The sequence below is a fragment of the Hibiscus syriacus genome, unplaced genomic scaffold, assembly GCF_006381635.1.
Source record: "Hibiscus syriacus cultivar Baekdansim isolate YM2019G1 unplaced genomic scaffold, ASM638163v2 tig00110388_pilon, whole genome shotgun sequence".
Taxonomy (NCBI): Eukaryota; Viridiplantae; Streptophyta; class Magnoliopsida; order Malvales; family Malvaceae; genus Hibiscus; species Hibiscus syriacus.
Genome location: NW_024062718.1, coordinates 1,323,932 through 1,347,581, shown reverse-complemented (window position 1 = coordinate 1,347,581; position 23,650 = coordinate 1,323,932). Strand labels below are relative to the sequence as shown.

General features: G+C 33.8%; 2 protein-coding genes and 1 pseudogene across 2 annotated transcripts; all 3 read right to left on the bottom strand.

Annotated features, from left to right (window-relative positions):
• Positions 1-6,033: 6,033 nt before the first annotated feature.
• On the bottom strand, positions 6,034-9,280 carry LOC120122985 (protein EXORDIUM-like 1). The gene is made up of 2 exons (XM_039142006.1): positions 8,764-9,280; positions 6,034-6,492 (listed from the first exon to the last, which is right to left on the bottom strand). Exons 1-2 carry the CDS (start codon positions 9,278-9,280, stop codon positions 6,065-6,067), a joined length of 945 nt encoding a protein of 314 aa, XP_038997937.1. The 3' UTR covers positions 6,034-6,064.
• A 709-nt stretch (positions 9,281-9,989) lies between these two features.
• Positions 9,990-11,344, bottom strand: LOC120122951. The gene has a single exon (XM_039141980.1). The coding sequence runs from the start codon at positions 11,243-11,245 to the stop codon at positions 10,097-10,099; it is 1,149 nt and encodes a 382-aa protein (XP_038997911.1). The 5' UTR covers positions 11,246-11,344; the 3' UTR covers positions 9,990-10,096.
• A 6,265-nt stretch (positions 11,345-17,609) lies between these two features.
• LOC120122957 lies at positions 17,610-20,379 on the bottom strand (annotated as a pseudogene).
• Positions 20,380-23,650: the final 3,271 nt, after the last annotated feature.

Genomic DNA, 23,650 nt, shown 5'->3' with positions numbered 1-23,650 from the left:
AAGCATAGAGATGCTGTGGTGGAATCATTCTTTCAAGAAATCATTCCCCACGGACAACAGAATTTTCCTGGATTCCCGGACGAAATTCTGCCGGCATTCAATGCCGAGGCATCTCCAGAGCCTGAGCACGATGCACCTGATCCTCCTGCTGATGACCCTACTCCTGATACACACCGGTCCAAGACTCATGAATATCCGCCCACTGTCCCTGTCGAAGAAACACCCAGCCCCGTCCCAGCACCCAATCCTTCTCCTGCACAACGTAGTGGTCGCCGCACCAAGACCACGGCTGGACGCATTGCGCACTATTACTCCAATTCTTCCGAGTCCAGCCCAGCACCTATCCGGAAGCGCACCCGACGAGGAGCTGCTAGCACCTCCAAAGCACCACCATCACGTAAACATTGAGGAACCTCTTTTGCATCCATTTTCATTTAGTTGCATTTCATTGCATAACATATAGTTTTTAGTTAAGTTTGGTTCTCTTTAAAGCATCGAGGGCAATGCTTCCCTTAAGTTTGGGGGAGGTAGTGTTCTTGGTAGGTCATATGCATGATAGCATTAGCATAGTATTATGCCATGGCATCAGTAAATGGTAGGACAGTTAGATAAAATGTTTTGAGGATACCCGATGATGATAATTTTGTTAGGCTAGAATCTGAATGTAAATGACTGTTGAGAATGATAGAACTCACTCTAGGGCTTGATGATTGGTGAAAAATATTTACACGATTTGTATGTTCTCTATACTTAGAAAATTTAGGAAATTTTTATGAAGGAACTTTAGTTAGTCTTGGCATTGAAATATAGTATGGTGTTTAAAAGGAAAATAAAAAACAAACTCCCTTAGAAATGAAACTGTGAATAAATGCTTAAGCATAGCTGTAGAGGGACACTCCTCTTTGTCGTGGCATTTCCTGGAACTTTCTTTAATAAATGGAAGCCTCGTGCATATGAGTGAATGAAAGAAGTCACGGGATGACTCTACTTAACTAGCTCGGGGATGAAAGGTATGCTCCCTTTCATCTAAAGTGTGGGAGAGTAGGTGTGATGAGCTGACTCCCTTCGTAACAGCATAAAAAAAAGGAGTAAAAATGTGCTTAATGATAAGTAAATACCTTGACAAAAACTAGGGGACTTGATTAGAAATTGTCTAAATTCGCTAAGTATAGATTGGATACAACCACGCACACACACTACCACAAAGGATTTGGACCTAGAGAAAAGTACTTGAATTCTTGATAAGTCTAGCATGTTGAAGCCTATCGTTCTGAGGGTTGAAATTCAATTTTATCCTACTGTCTTACTATCGAACTTTGCCATGACATTATGGTTATGTAACTGCTATCCATTGCTTGAGGACAAGCAATAGCTTAAGTTTGGGGGTGTGTTAACTTCCTAAAAAGGCTACTTTTAAAGCCTTTTTCACTTAAGTTATTGTTTGTTTAAAAGCTAATTTTAGTCATTTTAGGATCATGTAGTTGCATATAGTTGCATTTGTGGTGGTTGTACTATTTTATTTCTTAATGGTGCTGTTTGAGGGAAAGGTGCAGTTTGTTTATAGTGTGCAGGGAATAGCAAGGAAAAGGATTCTTTGGGAAGTAATGCCGCAACATCACACGTTGCTAGAGCAGATTGAAATGCCTTGGCGTTTCTGGCGCAGAAAAAGACAAAAAGATATTTCTGCATAAGGACAGCTGGCACTGGACAGCTGTCCCTGCACAGGACTGCTGTAACCGCCTGCCAGAGCTGCCAATGTACCACTGCCGCTTGGAGGATAAGGTTCATGCACAAAATGTGATTCTAGGGGTATGAGGGGTATTTCGCACCCAACAAACTCATCATTACCCCCTAGATATTTTATTTATTATATATGACACCTCATGGGAGAGAGAGAAGAAAAGGAGAAGGGTAAGCACGCGCATAGAGCAGAAAAATCAGATTTTTATTTTTTTTCCTTTCTTCTTCCTTGGAATATTCCTCCATTGATAAAGCTCCAAGGAGTGGCAAGCTAGGCGCCGAAAGGAGCTAGCGAGCTAGGTGGTTCGTGGTGGTCGAGAGGAGACCTCCGGTGGCGCGTCGAAGGCTTCTTCTCACTTCCCTTTTTGCTGCTATTTCTTTATATTATTTTATGGGTTGTTGGAACGAATTTTCATGACTTTGTGTTTGGATATTTCGAACCCCACCATGAACTAACTTATTTGGTGGTGGTTGGTTTAATGGATGTTTAAACTTTATTTTAATGGTATATTTAAGTTTATTTTTGTTCTTTATTTGCTTTGCTTATGAATGCTTCACCATCTAGGCTTGTAAGAGGCATGGAAATGTCCATCTCTTAGATGAAGGTTAGGTATTCGGAAGAATCCTAAACTAAAAATACTTGTAAGTATTCGGAAGAAACGCAAGATAAGATCCTCATCAGCAATGGGTTATGGTATTTTCAAGGGGCTTTGAACCGGCCTAGGAATATTATAACTTAATCCCTTAGATCTCGGAAGAGACTAGGATAGGATTTCAACGACTAAAAAGGGTGTCTTCATCAATAGGGTAGGCTGTCCAACATCGTTGAGTGAGAGCAGATGCCTTGGCATCCTATTCTGTTAGGTTCTTTTGAACACCTTAGGAAAGCCCTGTCGAGTAAGTAAAGACAAGATAGCTTAGATATACTTGAGACATAAGTTTAGCAACCTTAGACCAATCCTTACCATTCATTTCATTGGAAGCTTATCACGTGAGGATTATTTTCTTCTTATTTTATTTATCTTTTTATTTACTGTTTTTACCATTTCTCATTGCCTTGACATTTCACCATACTCAATATTAAACATCCATCATTGCCACTGCATTTCCATTTGCTACACCATCACACCATCAATCCGCATCCACCAGCATACACATATCCATTGCCGTGACATTTGTATATATCAAGACTAACTATTCTTAGATAGAATATTGCATTGCTTTGGTTAGACTTTTGTGATTTCACCCAATCCCTGTGGAGACGATACTCACTCATCATTATATTACTTGAGCGATTGTGTATACTTGCACATTATTTGCGTATATTTTATAGTACTCACAAAACGCAACAGCATGTCATATTAATTTCATTTGCATAATTGGTATTTTAGTTGCTTGGTAGGTTAATTCACATTAATAACCCATTTATTTTGTTGTTATGAATAAATAATAATAAAACAAAAAAATAAGTCCATTTGCATTAGTGCTAGTCCATTTACATTAGTTTACATAGACCCAATACATAAGCCCACTCTTTTATTACAAATATACATGCATTAGTGCTAGTCCATTTACATTAGGGTTTATAGTTTAGGATTTAATGTTTAGGGTTTAGGGTTTAAAGTTTAGGGTTTCTATAAACTATATATTTTATTACTTTATATAGTTTATGCATAGTATTTCTATAAACTATATAAATAATTTACTTTATATAGTTTATATATATATATATATGTTATATATATATAGTTTATAAATACTATACATGGTTTATACATACATATACTAGAAGTTACATATATAGTTTAGGGGTTAGGGTTTAGGGTTTCTATAAACTACATAATTTATTACTTTATATAGTTTATGCATAGTGTTTATATATATATATAATATGTAGATTACTTATATTAGTTATACATACATATATATATACATACTATATAATATAAATTATAATTTATAAACTATAGTTTATACATAGTTTATATATATATATATATAGAAAATTAAAAGTAATTAGAATGTATAAAGGATTAAATTGTATCGAATTGAAAATTCAAGAAGATATTTACGATTAAACCATGACTAAAATGAAAGAAATCAAAAATCAAATACAAGTGGAAAAATGATGATTGTTGGAGGAGCATGAACCTAATTAACCCAAAATATCTTGTTGGACACTATCCTTGCCGCCAACTTCCCAAATTTTTCTATTCCCTCTAAATTCCCAATTTCTCAATTTCCCAATTTATTTTGTTAGTTGATTTTATTGTAATTTAGTGTTTTCAAGTGTAATAAAATTAACTTCATTTATAATTTTTCGTTTTAGTATTTGTAATGTTATTCAAGTTTTAAATATTTAATAACTCAATCATTTCAAAAATATTTGATTTTAAAATTTCAAGTTAAGTTTACTTAAATTATTAATCAATTTTCACATTAAAAGTAAATTAGATTTATGAATATTTAACTCAATTTATATAATTTAATAAAATCAAGTTCAATAAGATAATATTTAAATTTAATTAGTGATTATAAATAAATTTATAATATAATAAATATAAAGAATATAAAGAATTAGAATTAACATAAAAACCAAATTTATAATATACAAATTATAATTAATATAAAAACTAAATTTCAAAAAGTAATCATATTAATTTAATTATCATAAGTTTATTATAAATTTAAAATAACATAATTATATTAATTATAACTTTACTTATAACTCAGGATAATATCATATCACTTTAATAACATGTCAGATTATTTACAGCTTGAGTCAATTACAGGTCATGTTCATAACATGTTAGGTTGAAAACAGGCCGGGTAATACCAGTTATTTACCAGGTCAATCTCGGGTTCGAGTTCATATCAGTCGGATGCAGTTTGGGTTCGGGTATCATATTTTCGGTTTAATTCAGGTTCAGGTCGTTCTCAGGTCGGGTGCAAGTCAGGTTCAGATCCATAATTTTCAGGTCTAACTCGGGTTCAGGTCAACACCAGTTCCGACTCGAGTCTGTTTCGGATCGCCACAGCTCAAGTCAAAAACAATTTTGACATGAATCGATTTCAGTCAGTTTTACAGGCCGGATCATCTTTTACACCCCTATTTCTAAGTATCATTAATCATACTACACTCGAATTTCATTTAAAATAAGATCTATAACAATTTTTCATTGATAGTATCAATATTTTCACCCAAGTATCGATACTCAAATTCTCCTTATATAGTTAGATGAGACAATACATCTCCAACTGTCAATATAACGAGTCATTTCATCACACTAAACACAAGATGTCACACATTCAAACCTTTGAGTCGTTCAAGAAATAATTGTTACGATATTTTCACAAAAATGATCCATTAATGACTAAGTCTTGGGTCAAGTCACTTTATGACATTCCCTCAACTAAGGGGACAAATGTTGTACCTCTACCAAACATTGTTCGTGTGTCATCTCCACCCTTGCACCTCTAAACTTTCGAGAAAAAACCTCTTCGTAGGTAGGATTTCAGATGAGCACCTCTAAAAGACATAGGAAAAACGTTTCTGGTAGAAAGATTTCAAATATTTAACATCCCTTGGAAAGTTGTGACCTATTTACATGACCTTTAACAGACTATGTGACCTACTAGAGTCAAATTTATAGTCACCTGAACATATTCACCTAGCATGCCAATCTAAGAGCAGCCATAATAACCAAACGCTTGGCACCAGCTCCAAGAGTTACTATAAAACCTCTTGACTAAGATTGAGATAAAGGATGGAATCATCTTACCCATGGTCTTTCTTTTCTACCTCATTATAGAGATTGAACACTTCGACACCGTCCAAAGATAGACCCATCATCAATGTTGGCTCTTCACTCAAACCAAAAGTGATAATTGTCTATAGTTGTCACAACCCAAATGTTTCCATCAACAAAGAGACATATATATATAAACTATTATAATCTATATACTAAATGTCACTTCAAGTTCGTAGGTTCAATCCCCTTCAATACAATAACATGTATCATGACCTGAATAAAAAAATTATTAAATTAAATAACTTAAAATAAAAAAAATAACACACATGACTTGATTAACATAATTTAAATAATTAAATGATTTAATTGATAAAATTAAAAAAATCAGTGATTAGATAAAAAATATAATTAATAACTAAGTAAACAAATCTATTAATCAAATCTTAATATTATTGAATAAAAATACATGAATTTCAATGTATTAATTAAAATAATATTTTTTTCTCAAGAATGAAACAATAGTAATAAAATAATAAACCAATTTGAATAAGTAATCGTACTGCCTTTTTCCATCAGTCATAAGGGCCTCCTTTCATCATGGGAGTCCAACAGGATTTAGTTTTAGGATTCCAAATCGCCGGAACCAAGAATTTATTCCCATCATTTCCAACAGCGTTGTAATTTCCACCGGTTTTTGGATCGGTAAGGACTTTACCGGGGTTTCCAGGGGAGGCACCTTCACCGAAAATGCCTCTGCAAACCGTTGCGGGTCCGTACGGTTCAAACTCATTTCCACCGAAAAAGCCAGTATTTTGAGGGCTGAGTATTGTATCAACCAATGCTCCGGCGAAGGCTACCACCATTGCATCGCCTGGCATATTGCCATTAGGTGGTTTTAGGATCGGCCCCTTTGGCCCACTGTCAGCCTCCTGGAAAGGCCATCCGCATGCTCCGGGGCATTCCGTTTCGGGATTTCCCACCACGATGTATGCATGTCCCTCTATGATTCCATCAAAGATTGAAAAATTTTGCTAGTAATATTTACCATTAAGAAAGTAAAGAAACCATTTTAGACTCATTTTTTATTAGAGTATTTTAATTCTAATATTTTTTTAGGTAAAAAGTTTTTAGTTTGTCGAAATTCTTAATCAACAAAGCTTTAAAATTTGAGTTTTTTTAAGGCTTAATATATAAAAACCCCTAAATTATACTTCTTTTCCCATTTAGGTGGCTATTTTTTTTTTGTAAAATTTGGCACCTAACGTTTTCAATGTTATCATTTAGGTGCCTTGAAACGTAAAATACATTAAAAAAATTCCATCAACCACTTAGAATGTGACACATGGTGCCTTTATAAAATTTTAAAATTTTATTTTTAATAAAAACTTAAAATTATTATTATTATTCAAAAAATTACTAAGATCTCAAAAGAAGTACCAAAATCCTTAATCCCAAATATCGACCCCACTCATTTATCGTCTATCATTAATGTTGCCCCTACCCACCGACCTCCTCCTACCCACCCACTGGTCGTCATCAATCGTTGCTTCAAACCCCTAAAATCCCTAAATTTCAACGGTAGACAAGTGGTTGGTGGGCTGGTGGTCGGCGGATAAGTTGATGATCGTCGTCATTGGTGGTGGTCGGCGTTGAAATTGAAAGTCTTGGGGGATGTTATGAAAAATATGAAAAAATAGTTTTTTAAAGATTTTATGAATTTTATTTTTTAAAAAAATTAAATAAAATAAAAAATCAAGCCATGTGTTAAATACTAATGGGTTGACTTACTTTTAGTGGATTTTTTTAATGGTCGTTACGACATAAACACTTAAATGATAATATTAGAAATGTTAGACACCTAAACTGACCCAAAAAAATTTAGACACCTAAATGAGAAAAGATGTATAGTTTGGGCACTTATTTTTATATTAAGCCTTTTTTATCTTAAAATGAAGGCTTGATATAAAAATAAGTGATCAAACTATATCATTTTTCTAAATAGGTGCCCAAACATTTTATCTATCAATCCAAGTGTCTAACGTTACAAACGTACAACTTTAGGTGCATCAGTCATAACGAAAATTAAAATAGTCAGTTAAGTAATATGTGTCACGTTCTGATAATTTTAAAAAATTTGTTTAAAAAAAATTATATTTAAAAAAAAACCCAAATTTTCGAAAAACTTTAAAAAAATCCAAAACAATAAAAACTCTAATTTTAACCTCTAAATCCAATCTGGTTGCCGCCCCTTGTCGCTGTTGAATCTCCACCCTACCTCACCCCACCCAACGATCAATAATCCCATGAAAATCCACCGGAACATGAGCCAATCGACGCGACCCCCAACAAACCACGACGCTACAAATTTCGACCCCACATGATTCCAACGGTCAATCGACAACAAAGATGACGACACCTGACTAGAGGGATGACAAGGATGACATCGACGGCAGTGACCGTGGCCAGCAAGGATGATGTTGGCGGGTTACGGATTTTGGTTTTTTTTATAATTTAAGAGAAATTAGGGTTTTTTATATATAATAATAATTTTAATTTTTTTAAAAAAAATAAAATTTTCAAAATTATCAAAACGTGACACATGTCACTTAACGGAGGTTTTTAATGGTCATTACGGTCGAGGCACCTAAAGTAGTAACGTTTGTAACATTAGACATCTAGATTGACCGAATTTTTTTTGCACATATTTGAGAAATACGGTATAGTTTGGACACTTGTTTTTATATTAAGCCTAAAATAAAATATTTGAGTCAAAATACTAAAAAAGAGAATAAAAGCTTAAATGAATATTTAATCAAATGTTATGTGTCCTGACCTAAAATGAAATGGCATGACTAAAATACTTTAAAAAAATATAAGCTAAAATGACTATATAATCAAACATTATAGATATTTTTGATGGTGTAATGACAAAATTAATCTTCAACGTTGGTTCAAATGGTCACTTTAACATCTAACTTTTTTTTAGAGTATTTTAACTTTGATATTTTATTTTTTTGTTAAAATAGTTAAGTTAAATAAAAAATATTAATTAATTAACGATCAACATATGTTGTTGATATTATATTTTTATATGTATCTAATTAATGATATAATATATATTATATTATTACTTTAATAACACAACATATATTATATCATATGTTTAGTGTAACACATATATATCTCATCATCAAGTGATATAATAAAATTTACCTTTTAGAAAGTAAAGAAATCAAAGAGTAATTCACGTTACTTTTTACCGGAAACTTACCAACAACGCCTTTATCAGCACATTTTCCGGTGCAGAGTCCTTGGACGGTTACATCCTTCGCGGCTACGATGACGGGGATGACCTTATTATCTCCATGAGTGACGTCTTTGATGAGATTGGGAATAATTTCTTGATCGGTCAAGACTTTCCCATATTTAGGACTGGTAATCTTCTGTTTGTCCGCAATGACCTTGATCTCAGGTGGTTTTCCGGCATTCGCTCCGGGAACCGCGGCTTGGTAGGCTTCAACCACTTTCCACCAAGTGGAAACCTGAGGCACACCTTTATCACTGGTGGCTTTCCTATCTTCGTTCAACGATTTGATGAAATTCCTAATCAGATTCTTCTGATCATCGTCATGGTCATCTCCGTAAAAAATGAGCATTAGATTCACCTCTCTGGTGAGGATTGGGCCACCGTGATGGGTGATTTCTGTTTTATCTGTGAAGGGGTCGAAGCTGACTCCATAGCTCCATGATGGAGCCAACCAAAGAAGCAGAAAGAGGTACAGTATCATTGTTGCAAAATTTATTATTGGATGGATGAGAATTATAATGTCAAATCTAAAGGAATAGATAATGCTAATTTGGGAAGTCAAATCATTCCAATCCAAATCTATTTTGAGCAGTGTTTAATTTAGTAAAATTTTGGGCTTTTTATAGACATAAAACTTCTTAAATATCGCTTGTCTAAATTGATTTCATTTCAATAAAAAAATAGACATATATTAAAAGGAGGGGGGGGGGGAATCCATAATATTAATATTATAAACCTTTGAAAATTATGAATTTGAATAAATCACACTAACATCAAAGGTATTATAAATTTGAATGTTCATTTGTTTATGTAGTTTATATAACATTTTTGTAGTTTTTTGTGTTCTAATTACCTTCATTGTTTCATTATGTGAACTCTTTACATTTTATTAATGTAACATCAATAAATGTGTAATCATCAGATTAACTAGCGATACATAAATTTGTACATCATCAGTCCATCTTTATTTATTTGTATTTTCATGTCAACACGTGTGACCCAAAAGTTAAGCACAAATGTGGAAAAGATGGTTCATCACTTCACTCAATAAGGATTAAAACAATTGAAAGCCAATAATACATTAATGCAAGGCAAATGAAGAGCAAGGAGATAAATTCAATCTTCAAACAATCACAGGCAAATGCACATTTGTTCAGTTGTAGCATCTAAATAATGCCTATGCTGTTAGGACTCTTTTAGAATTTTTTGAAGTACTCGTATCCAACACGAGCGTTTGATTTATATTCATATCCGACACTCAAACCCGGATCAAAGTAATCTAAAGTCATACTATGTTTCAAAGGCCTAACTGCTGCTCATATAATTTCAATAAATAAGCATCTTCATAAGGGATCACAAACCTTTGGAGGAATTCCTTTTCGGTACATTTCAACATAAAACAAATATTGAACTTCTCGATCAAACCTTTTGATAACAAAGCTTGGAGAACCGAACACCTTGGGATGATTCTTCTCTCCAAGCTAAACGAAATAAGAACAGGATGCTTAGCGATCTCCAATGCTTTCCATCCCATTGTATGGACGAAAAAGCTCATTACCGCAGTGATCTTCTGCTCAGAATACATCATAAATCTCGGGTACTTCACAAAAGCTGAAAGAACAACTTCATTAGACCATCCCCATTGTTTAAGAACATTGGTTTTTTTATCCCATGACGATTTACTGATCTGAAAGAAAGCTTGAAGAGCCGTAAGGAAGCTACGTTTTAAAGGATCAAATCCCAATTTCTTTACTTCTTCGACCGTTATTCTAAACTTATCAGGATTCATTACAAAGGCTCTTGGGTGGAGAACAAGTTCAACCATAATAGTTGGTTCAGGCATCCCACATTCTTTCACGATTGCAAGATTAGGAGCAATCATAGATCGAAAATCACACGAAAGAATGTTAGAATAGTTCCTGTATGCTGAAAACACCTGATCATCGTTGCATCGAGTGAACTCCTTCAAGGCATTGAAGTTTGGGATGATGCGGTTATCCAAACTATATCTCAAGATATCAGGGTTTGAAGACAGGATTCTTAAAAGTTGAACACCCGAAATTCTTTTGGAGTAAAAGAATTGAAATTTGGGCAAAAGTGTTTTCTCGGGATTGCATAAAAGAGATGCAGGCCATTTCTGAATGATGCTTCTGATCTGGGGTTTTGAAAAGCCATGGTTCATGAGGAAGGAAATCACAGTGTCTGGCTGTTCAGAGGTCTCAAAATGGATCTTCTTAGACACTGATAACGCAGATTGTGGAGACAACCCAAGTGTGTTTATGAGGTAAGAAATACTAAACGACTGTTCTTTTCCTGCAATTCCAGATTCATATCTAACAACAAACAATGAACTTATTCGGCAAAAACTAACACTTTTAGCACAAGTTGGGAGAATCCAGGAGCCATTTCTTATGGACACTTGGTTTTTGAAGATGGAATAAATCATTGATCCAAAAACTGAAACTTCAACACTAAAGACAGCAACTTAAGATCAAAATCAATGAGATGGAAACTCACCTTGATTTCTCGTTGTCCTGCTTCACTAATTGACTTCCAGATTCTAAAATGTTTTCATATGACACCCGTTTTCTCCAAAATTATGAGAGGGTTTTGAGTTTAGGGTCTCACTAGATTAAAGCCTACCATGTGTTCGATAATTTGCCTGGGTGTGGGCTTCCTTTCCCTGTGGGAACCGTCTTGACGACCCATGTGTATATAAAAACAGTTTCCCGTGGCCTTCTCGTTCCCATAAAATGCCTCTCTTGAGTAAGGTAATTTTGTGACAATAATACCCTTTTATATTTACACATGGGTAAAGGATAAAATGCAAACACGTTTTATATGGCTTCCTCGCCATGTACGGCGTTGGAAAATATTTTCTCATATGGTTCTAATCAAATTATTTCTTAAATTGAGGCATTTGTTACAGTGATTTCATTGGTCGTCAAGTGTTCCTTACGACAAAGCATTCTCTGTTGCAGCAACTCTTCTCCCTTCCCTCGCTTTGAAACTCTTCTCTCGCATAGAGGTCGTCAAGTGCTCCATAGGTCGCCGTGTACTCCTGGAGACCTATGGAGGTCGTCATGTGCTCTTGGAGACCTATGGAGACAAATAATTGTTCGACTGCACTATGTGAAGAATTTTTCCAATGCATTATTCAACCACTTTTTCCCGTTTTATATAGAGCGTATTTATAAATTATTTGGGTGATATTTTATTAAATAAATATTATTTTTATAAATTTATCAATAAATTATATTTTAATATTTGAATTTCTACAAAATTCAAATGAAATTGATCTTGTTGAAATTAAAATCTTAATAATAAAGTTTAATATTTTTAAGTTAAATTTAATATTTTCTATTTTTGGCTAAAAATTCATGTCATCTGTGTAAATGTTTAACTTGTCTAGACAAAGAGAATATGGTAGGATAGGATTGTAAATGAGACAAGATATATCATGAGTTATTTAAGTTCAATTAGATTAAAGTTTGACTATTATTATATTCGAATAGACTCGACTTGAGTTTTTAACGAGCTGAACAGAACTACATGATACCCGATGCGAAAAGCTTGCGAGTATTTCGAAAAAATAATATGTTAAATTTTAATTTTTAAATAAAATTATTAATAATTTAATATGTATATGTTGTTGTTTTTTAAAATTTAATATAAGACTTTCGTGTACTTAAGGTTTAAGCTCGAATTTGAGCTTCAATCAAGTTAAGGTTGAGAATGTTTCTACTTTAAGTTTTTTCGATTTCGAGTTGAGCTTCAATTTTTGTTTTGATGTCAGACTTCAGTTCGAGTTGTGTCAAATTCTATTTTTGAGTTCAAGTTCAAGTCGGACTTAACAAATTTTAAACTCACGAGTTTTCGAATCGAGTTCAACTTTAAATTTTCGAGTCGATGTCAACAATATTTAAACCCGACTTATTTTTATCTCCAGAGTAAAGTCTATTAAAAAAGTTGATAAGATAAAAAACGGAAGAATGTAGTGATCGCGATTCATTAATATCAATCACTAGTTTAATAATGCTAGGTAAAATTTTGTAGAATCGATTAAATTTATAGCATACTCCATTGATATGTTCATTTGACAAATAAGCTCGATTGTTTTCATGGTAGGGGAAGCAAAGAGGATATATTTGTGTGGTTGAAGTAGGGGTGCATGATTAAACTTTATAGGGATAAGTGCACATTCATTATTTTGGGCACATTATTAAATTTAGTTAACATAATATAAAAATTAGTCTCCCAATATTTATTAAAATGGTCTTTTTATTTATATTTTGGTTTTAGAGTATTTTGGTCCTCAATATTTTATTTTAGGATAAAAATGTACCTAACATTTGACAGAATAATTATTTTGTCCATTATTTTTTCTAGGACATTTTAGCTCTTGATGTTTCATTTTAGGTTTAAAAAGACTCTTATTTTGGAGCGTTAATCGTCTGTTAACTAATGATTTTCATATATAGAGGGAGCTTTTTGCCCTAAAGTAAAACGTTGGGGGCTAAAATACTCCAAATAAAAAAAGAATAGGAGCCAAAATGACCATTTTGATAAATATTGGGGGTTATTTTTGGCATTATGCCAATTTAGTTCAATATATTAAGGGAAAAAGGGAAAATATGTTGGATTAAATCTATAATTATAAGCACATATTTTCAATGTATATTGTTATCATAAAATATGACATAAAAGATAAGAAAAAATTAATTAATTGATAATATTTATATGATTTTGTATATTGTTAATAAAATATATGAAATATGTATATATTCAATTTGATTTAATCAAAACTTTAATTTTTTTATCGTTGGTTATTAGAATAAATATTTTTTACTCAACCAAAAGATATATATATTTTTGAAATAAATAAATTCACATATTGGTTATGTATGATATTTTAGTGGATTCCTTGAAATAAAATGTTGCTAAAATGACATCTTTTGTGTATATTAATTTATTTAAAATATCAAGATGATTATGTGTGCTTGTAATTCATGTGTTTATTAATTGACCCAAAGAAAAATTAAAATTTGATCGGATTTCAAGCTACAACTATAGCAATAAATATGTGACAATTATAAGGTATTTAATGTGTGCATTAATTTTAATTAGCTGACCTTATTCTCATATGTAATGGGGTAAGGGGGAGGTAGGGTAGTAGGCTACCCCCAATGCCAGGTTGAGAGCAGCTTCCGTTGAAGACCTTCGTTATGAATTACCCTCAGTGGGACTCGATCCCACGACCACAAGGTTAAGAGCCTTGTGCTCTACCAACTGAGCTAGACGGGCAAGACTTAATGTGAGCATTACATTAATCCAAATATTAGTCTTTTGTTTGACATAATTTATTATCAATGTTTGATTACTACAACAAGAGTGTCGTTTACTGCTAATATTACTATCGAAAGACTTGATATTGATATAGTATTCGGTATCTTGCAATATGAATTAGTTATTATTTTTGACTTTATTTGTTTACTCGTAAATATTAATGCGAGCTTGATTTTTTATTTATGTTATGTTCTATATTCAATTTGTTTATTTATTGCTACCACAATATCTGTCAATATACATTATATATTTCTATCTAGAAAAATAAATTTCAATGAATAGAAAATGCATTTATATGAAGATTTTGGTTGCATGAACATAGACGCACTAAGGAAAAACAATTTCTACCTCTTTTTGAGATAACATTCTTAGAAGATGGTGGCAGACATAAAGTTAGCTTAGTTACTTGTAGGTCATTAAACTAAATAAGTTTTATTGTTAAATCTTAAATTTTGTTATGATATATTACGTGGATCTGTCGAATGTCTTGTATATGTATTAACTTTTACTGCTAGAAATATAGTGCGTGTGTATATGAGTTAGGATCCACTTACACAATGTAAAATTATTTAGTTTTACACAAATTTAGAACCGTTAGATGAGTGAAAAAAGATAAATGAGATTGATTCTTCGTTTTTTTTTCCTAGCGGAATATAGTTTACTTTTCGTTACAGGCTTGCTATCCTTAATTCTAATCAACAGTTGGATAAATCTCTGTTTCCATCTTCCTGTGTGAACCGGTTTTTCCACCCTAAAGTATTCGTCTTAAATATGGTCTTGCGATTTAGAAAATAAAAGAATTGTTGAAAATGATGTACTTGCCATTTTTGTGCATGTGGTTTTATTATTTTTTGGTGGATTGTCACATGTTGGTTGGGTCGTAACGAGCTTCGTGAATGAGTATTGATCTAACTTGACTCGAATTATTATTTCATAATAAAAATATCATTTTAAGCTATGAGAAGTAAATAATTGCATATCTAGTGTAGTTGAAGGTGTTATATGTAAACTTCATGTATTGTTCAAAATTGTCCGGGCCTGGAATGGTAATTTCATTTCCCTTTAGCTTGACTTTTCTTCTTCCCTTTTTGAAGGAAAATAGGTAATTTTTGTGACAACGCGGAGAGTGGTAGGTTCCTTCCATTAATGCATCTAATATCTTTTCAATTGTCCAATTAATAATCACTGTACCTTATTAATTATCAAATAATATCTTATTTGTTTAATTTTAAATTTTTAAATAAAAAAGGGTTAATTTTTTAATTTTATTTGTAAAATTAAAATTATATTTTTTAATATATCAAATTATCTAATAATAATTAGTGTTATATATACATATGAAATATGATCCAGTTACATAATATAAAACTCTTTTAATTTTAAATTAAATTAATATCGTTGAATGAGTAAAAATATAAAACTAAAATAAATAATAAAAAAATATAATATATATATATATATATATATATATATTATATTGTGTAAAACTCTTTTAATTTTATTTCATACTGTTAATCTCAATCATCTATTTTTACTCATCTAACAGTTCTAAATCTGTGTAAAACTAAAGAATTTTACATTGTGTAACAGGATCATATCACATAATGGGTCAAGATCCATTTATACAAAGTAAAACTCTTTAGTTTTACACAAATTTAGAATTGTTGGATGAGTGAAAATAGATTATTGAGATTGACTATTTCCCCCCAGTAAATATATTCTCATTTCATACTGTTAATCTCAATCATTTATTTTTACTCATCTAACTGTCATAAATCTATGTAAAACTAAAAGAGTTTTAAATTGTGTAACAAAATTCTATTCCTATATACATATACGAGACAGATTATGAATCATCGATTCTTTTATCTTTTCCTCATCTTGCTCCATCCATTCATCTCTTTTCTCTATATATACATTCCGCAGCTTTTATAATATCTTCAAAGATCATAAAACCTCCAAATGATTTTGTATTGAGATTGTGCTTTTAAGGATATATATTAAGACGAGATTGTCAAGCTACAAAATTACATTACAAGCCCCTTAAGTCACAAGCTTTATACCACCTATCAAGTACCCCCATACAATTTTTTACTTTTAAAAATTGAACAATAACCATTCATGCTCTCATAATCAAATAATATGTGACCCTCAATTTAGTTTAGAGGAATATCGGACTGAAAATATTATCGAAGAACATAAATCGAATTTTTCAATAGTACATTATTTATCAATCATACAATACCACTCAACGTATCATCAATGGAGGAAAGGGGTGAAGAGATCGAATCTAAAATATGGTATGAATTTCGCATACGGTGGGACGGGAGTGTTGGATACACTGGTGAATCAACCCAACATGACCACCCAAATCGATTATTTTCAACGTTTGATTCAAGAAAAAGTGTTCGAAAAGCAGGATCTCGACAACTCGTCCTAAGCTGTTGGAGTTCTTGTCCCCAAATATGATGCTGCCACCATTGCTCAAATATTTCCATTATTAATATTCTCATACCCTTTTTCTTATACTATCACTATCAATGTGATTATGAGATTGTCAAAAATAAAATGAATGCATAAACGTCATTAAACGATTTAACAATGCATGTATTATAGGATGGGAAATGATAAAACCTATGTAATCAGTGAGGACTCGACCATCCGAGAATCGGCCTGATGGTTTGCCGGGAAAAGTGATGCCGTATGGCTCTTTTCATGAACCTCCCACGGATTTTCTCCAATTACCGGTATCGACATACGAGTCCCCGAACACGAAAAGTGTTACGTTAGACTTAGACTCCGATTTCGAAGCTTGCTGAAAGTGATGCTCATTTACTGCATGAACTTCTACAAATCATGATAGCCGACATTGCAGAAATTAGTACAGCACTTGAAACAACATATACATAGATATAAAAACAACACAAGTTATTGCAATCACCAGAAGATATTATGGTAATGTAGAAAAGAAGATAAAAGAAAGAAAATGGCATTGTTTAACTTGAAGATGGATTTACAATGAGGTGAAGAGGGAAAAAAGTTGGTTTTCTTATAGCAATATCAATGTCAGGTTTTAGGACAATTTCAATTACGAGACGTTGCCATTTGGTTGAACTTCTCTTAATGGTTTCTTAATTTTTGGTAAGAAAGTTGGTGAATTTGTAGAGCTGTCCCAAAGTGGGTGAGCTGATTTTATGACTTAAAGACTTCGAAGATTGAAGTGTCCTTAATCAAGTCTGCTTGTGCAATGACTCTTTGTTAAATCGTGTACTCACTGTAAGAACGCATCATAAAGATCACAAGTATAAGAAGAATGGGACGGACGTCTCATTATTTTATGAAAACATCAAAGTCAAACATAGAACACACCGCACATGGAGCAGCCACGACTCTTTACCAGCCGAAGGTGTTGATAATGGCCGTCGACTGCAAATATTACGTCCTTCCCAAGGTATTTGTATGCTTTGCTTACTCCTGTAGGCAGCGATACATGTAGTACATCTCCATCTGGCGGCCACACTCACAGCACTCTACCTTGCCTGGGATTTCCGAGCTGACAAAAGGAAGTTTAAGTTGAACGCAGCTATGGGGGATGATCTGATCCTCCATGTAATAGCCAAGTCCTTGGAGAAATCCGTACCTCTTAGCATAGTTTTCCCAATCGCCGTATTTCCATATGATGTTCAGAGCTATTTCTCCTTCCATCCTCACTATCACCTCCTTTCCCTTACAGAACAAAGCCCATCCGCCTTCTCCGGCATCGTAGGTGAGTATTTTCATAACCTCCTGCATGAACGGATCATGTTTACTCAGGGTCTTCCCCTGACTCATTCTTGTGTACAAGTATAACATGCTCCGCAGTCGAGCCCAGAAAAGCCTTTCGGACTGAAGAACGCGCATGTTGTGACCTTGCAGCTTTCCGATCACCTTTCCGGTCCACTCTTTGTCGTTGCATAATCTTATCGATACGTACCCATTTTCGTATCTCCGGATCAATCACATCATCGAAAAGGAAGTCAAGTCCCCAACTATATCTGGCATGCCACAGAGTTCTCTGTGTCTCGGCAGTGAAAGGAAAAGCCTCATTTCCCCACGTCCACAACAAGGGGAGTGCATTTTGGCAAGTCATCTCACCTTCTGGAGTCAAAATCACCGCAATTGGACTCTTTATAAAGTGCCAAACCTCTCTGATGTATTTAATGACTGCAGGTTCAAGAACGGTGGGAACATCGGTATACCATTTCATATGTTCTTTCAGTTTCATGAACTTTTGCTTGTTGTAAAGCCCGTCGACGACCGGGAGCCAGACGATCTCGTAGCTGGCTGTTTTCTCGTACAACTCATTTAGAAGTGTTATCTCTTCAAGGGAGATGTCAAGATCTGTGATGAGGAACAAGACATGCTTGCTCCTCAGTTTATCGATATCAACCTTGCCTTGGCCGCCAAGGAATCTATTAAGAATTTCCTCAATGTTTCCCCCTCCTGGTATTTGCATAAGTTTCAACAGGCTTTGATAGGCTTCTTCTATCTCCTTACCTGTATCAAGTTGCGTTCTTTTTTTTAGTATATAAAGACTTGTTGGATTTTGTTTTGATTAACAAATAACAAGAACTCACCAATATACACCTTGCAGGACTTGTAATGATGTTTAAGGATAGCATAGATCTGATTAACTTCATTTTCCAACTGAATTATCAATGCTTTTCCCTCCTCCGACGTTAATGAAGTGTTCCTGCATGCAATCAAACTTCTGGTTTGAGTGCGTTCCAACTACATGCTGTCATAAATAAATAGATATAAAGCTTATTAATTACTTGTTTCTCAAGCCTAAGAGGCTTGCCATTTGAACGAAACTATGAATGGTCCAGTACGCAGCCCGAATGATTTCCAGATTGGCATCTGAGATCGGCGGGGTATCTTTTGAAAAATACCACTGGTGCAGCTTCATCACCAACTTTGCATTCAACATTGCTAAATTCCCAATGGCCTGCACCAGTTTAGTTACTTCTTCTTTCAATGTGTACAAACGTTCGATTTCGGGAACTTGGCGAAGGAAAGCCACGGAACTAGCGAGCGAATTGGTATTCCCCCGCTGAAGAAGCAGCCAGTACTCCCCAAGATTCGCAGTAAAAGCAGCTAAGGCAAGCACCACTTTTGCGTTCCATGAATAGGTCTTAAGCATCTCTAGCAGCTTCAGTGTTGTTGCATGTGCATCATCTCCCCCAGGACAATTGCATGATAACTATAAAATTAAATAGGCATAATACCAAAATTAACCCTCAACATTTACCCAAATGGTTACTCTAGCTTCTATTCTTTCCTAGAACATTTTATCACCCGAACGTTTCACTTTTTAGTCATAAGGACACATGTTAATTAGATGAAAACTGCTAGTTGACTAATAAACAATGTATATTGTTGATATGATATTTTTATATATACTTAATTGTCGATGTGTCATATGTCATATCATCATCTTAAGTGATGTGACACATATCATAATATTACATTTAATGACGTGACACATATCACGTTATCACCTTAAGATAACGTGACAAGATAATAATTTAACACATGTGAAAATATCACATCAGTATAATATCTTAGTCGTTAGTCAACTAACGATTTCTATATAATAGGAACCATATTGACAATAAATTAAAACATTGAGGATTAAAGTTCACCAAAAAATAAGGATCAAAATGATCATTCAGAAAAATGTTGGAAGTTAGTTTTAGCATTATACGAATAAAATAATATCATAACACTAAATCAAAAGCTATATCAACATTAGATAATACTACGTAGAATGCATGAACATTGAAACCAACCTCGCCGGAGACATTGTGAACATCAGCCAATATTGCTTCAAGCGTGCCATTACCGAAGGGTGGCAGGGCAGTGTTCTTCAAGGTAACATTCCCTCCGTTTTTCTCCTACAACAGCTCCAAAATCAGGATCAATATAGAAAGATTATACATGTTTTAAAATATAGCAAGATAAATATGGCAACTAATTCTAACACACGTACATTGATAACCCCAACATCATGCAAAATCTTGTCCATAATTTGGAGGATTGGCTTGAGATCAACTGCTCGAACGTCGTCAGAGGAATGGGTTGTACGAACTTCATCGAGCAGTGTGTCCGATGTCTTCGAGGACAGCGAGGTCGACAATGCGGTGGGTGTTTCCATATTTGCTGAAAGTGTATGTGTAGATAGATACTAGCACTTTGCTTCTGTTTTGTTTGGGTTTAGGACTGCAGCCAAGGCACCTTATTTATAGGATGAAACATACAAGTGTGTCCATGAAGGGGTGTGCCAAATCTTATCCATATGACTTCATTTGTGTAGGGAATAATGACATCATTTAATGAAGTCATATGGTTTCACGTGTTTTGTCCAAAAGTATATAAGTTTTAAGCATATATCATCAAAGACTCATACTTTATAAAATCAGAAAATTTATATAAATATGAGTCATCAAATCTATTACGATTAGAGAATATAGCTTTGTTAAACATTCAAGCAAGCATAAGTACTTTTCAGTAGACCCGTTATCTATATCAGTTGTGTAATATAATATAACAAAAATGATTGAATATATTAAAATGTTCACCACAAATATAACTCACGTAAAATCTTTAGGCTAGCTAATCTTGTTTAAAACAATCTTATCATATAATTACATTATTTTTATATGTCTTACTATATAGTTTTCAAGTTCGAAATTAATAGAATTGCTATCCATCGTACATGCATATGAACGTTAAACATTGATAATGTATTGAAAGTCAATGGAATATTGCATAAATAAATATGTATCATTTAACTATCTTATCATTTGATATGATTTGAAAGAAAGGTGCAATGAATAACCTTAATCTTGGTCAAGACACGTACTAAAGTGAAGAATGAAAAATATTAAAGCTCCAATGCCCAATGGGAATTTTAAAAAGAAGACCCAAGAGCGGTCCAATTGGAGATAAAAGATTACGGATGAGTTGGAAACAAGTCTAATACACAAGACTCCTCTTAAAGAAATCAACCCCCAGCATTTAGGGTTCCCGACATCCAAGCAATATCCAAATAGTATACCAAGATAAATGCGGCAAGGCTTCCAAATTCTAAAAAGTCCAAAATGGAAAGATTACCCAGTATGATGGATGGTCAGTATTGTTCAAAGCATCCACCAAAAGTGCATTAATTGTTGAAAAAAAAGTGAAATTTTCAACAAGGGGCATCGAATGAAGGCTAGTCAAAAGGGGCAGATTTTGTTGACAATTTGGTAATGAGAAAATTGTAAATTTAGTCCCTAGACTTTAGGATATTTATAAGATTAGTCCTTAAGCTTCAACTATAAATACTCTAACCCATTTAGCTTCAAAACCATCACAAATCATTCTAGCTTTCTCCCAATACTAGAGAATTTAGAGAGTTTCTTAAGAGTTGTTTTCTCCTTTTTATCAAGAGAGAATTGTCATTGTTTTTCTCCTTGTTAGATCGAGAGAAGTTGTAATTCCTATTTTCTCATAGTGAAATTCTTCTACCGTTGCTTGTGGTTTTTACCTTATATTATTTAGGGGTTTTCCACATAAAATTTGTGTCTTCTTTATCTTCATTTTTATTTTCTCAAATTATTAGTTGCGATTTTTCTCTATCCGATAGTCGTATTCCGCAACAATTGTCATCAAGAGCCAGATTAGAGTGTGTAATATCTACTTATTGTCTTTGTGGTTTTCACCAAAAGGTGGATCCTCCAACATAAGAAAGTAAGAAGGTATTACCCATTCTTTGAAGGTTCTAGAGAACTATTAACGATAGTGAAATAGTGAGAGCTATCCGTAATAGAAGCTATGGAAACGAAATTTGACATTGAAAAGTTCAATGGGAGAAATTTCTCATTGTGGAAATTGAAGATGAAGGCCATCCTGAGGAAAGACGGTTGTCTAGCGGCTATCAGTGAAAGGTCGATAAATTTAACAGATGACAGCAAATGGAACGAGATAGACGGGAATGCTATGGCAAACTTTCATATAGCATTAGCAGATGAAGTATTGTCAAGCATTGAGGAGGAGGAGACAACTAAGGAGACATGGGATAAAAAAATACAATAAATGCAAATTCTTGGGGTATGCTGATGGAATAAAGGGGTATCGCTTGTGGGATCCCACTGCCCGCAAAGTGATCATTAGCAGGGATATTATCTTTGCAGAAGATAAACTAAAAAGAAAAGAAGAAGATGGTAGTGCTGAAAAGTCAGGGACTACACATATACATGTGGAAAAGGAGGTTGAACAAGGAGATTCTTCTGAAGCAGAACCAGTACATGATGAACAAGAACTAGAGTTCTGAAGCTCCAATAACTCGTTAATCAGATCGTGTGAGAAGACGTCCCAATTGGCACTCAGATTAAGTTATAGAAGGAAATATTGTATACTGCCTTTTAACAGAGGATGGTGAGTCATTAACACTCCAGGAGGCAACAAACAGCTAAGATGCTTCATTGTGGAAGATAGCGATGCAATAAGAAATCAAAGCCCTTCATAAAAATAATACATGAGACCTTGTGCCACTACCATAATGAAGGAAGTCAATTGGTAACAAATGGGTCTTCAAAATCAAGCGAAATGGTAACGATCAAGTTGAGAGGTATCGTGCAAGACTGGTGGTCAAAGGATATGCTCAAAAAGAAGGTATTGATTTCAATGAAATCTTTTCTCCTGTGGTTTGACTAACAACAGTTCGAGTAGTCTTGGCAATGTGTGCTACATTGAACTAACATCTAGAGTAGCTAGATGTGAAAACAACTTTTCTTCATAGAGATCTTGAAGAAGATATTTATATGTTCCAGCCTGAAGGTTTTGAAGAAAAAGAAAAGAAGAACTTGGTTTGCAGGTTGAACAAATCTCTGTACGGTCTAAAATAGGCGCCGAGGTGTTGGTATAAGAGATTTGATTCCTTCATTATGTTCCTTGGATACAATAGACTTAATGCAGAGCTTGTGCTTATTTCAAGAGGTTTGGTGATAACAATTTTGTTATATTATTGTTGTATGTGGATGACATGTTAGTTGCAGGACCCGACAAAGATCATATTGAAGAATTGAAGGCACAATTGGCTAGGGAATTTGAAATGAAGGACTTGGGATCAGCAAACAAGATTCTGTGGATGCAAATTCACCGAGACAGAAGTAATAGGAAGATTTGGCTTCACAAAAGAATTACTTGAAGAAGATCTTGTCAAGATTCAACATACAAGATTGTAAGCCAATTTCTACCCCTCTTCTTATTATCTTCAAATTATCCTCCAGTATGAGTCCTAGCAGTGAAAAAGAGAGGATGAAGATGTCTCGAGTACCATATGCATCGGCAGTGGGAAGTTTAATGTTAGCTATTATATGAATAAGACTAGATATAGCACAAGTAGTGGGAGTGGTTAGTCGGTACATGGCGAATCCAGGCAAAGAGCATTGGAATATAGTAAAGAGGATCCTGAGATACA

Coding starts and splice junctions, on each gene's coding strand:
- LOC120122985 (XM_039142006.1), bottom strand. CDS start 9,280: ATGATACTGTACCTCTTTCTGCTTCTTTGGTTGGCTCCATCATGGAGC. Junction 6,493..8,763: donor TGCTGATAAAGGCGTTGTTG/GTAAGTTTCCGG, acceptor ATGGAATCATAG/AGGGACATGCATACATCGTG.
- LOC120122951 (XM_039141980.1), bottom strand. CDS start 11,245: ATGATTTATTCCATCTTCAAAAACCAAGTGTCCATAAGAAATGGCTCC.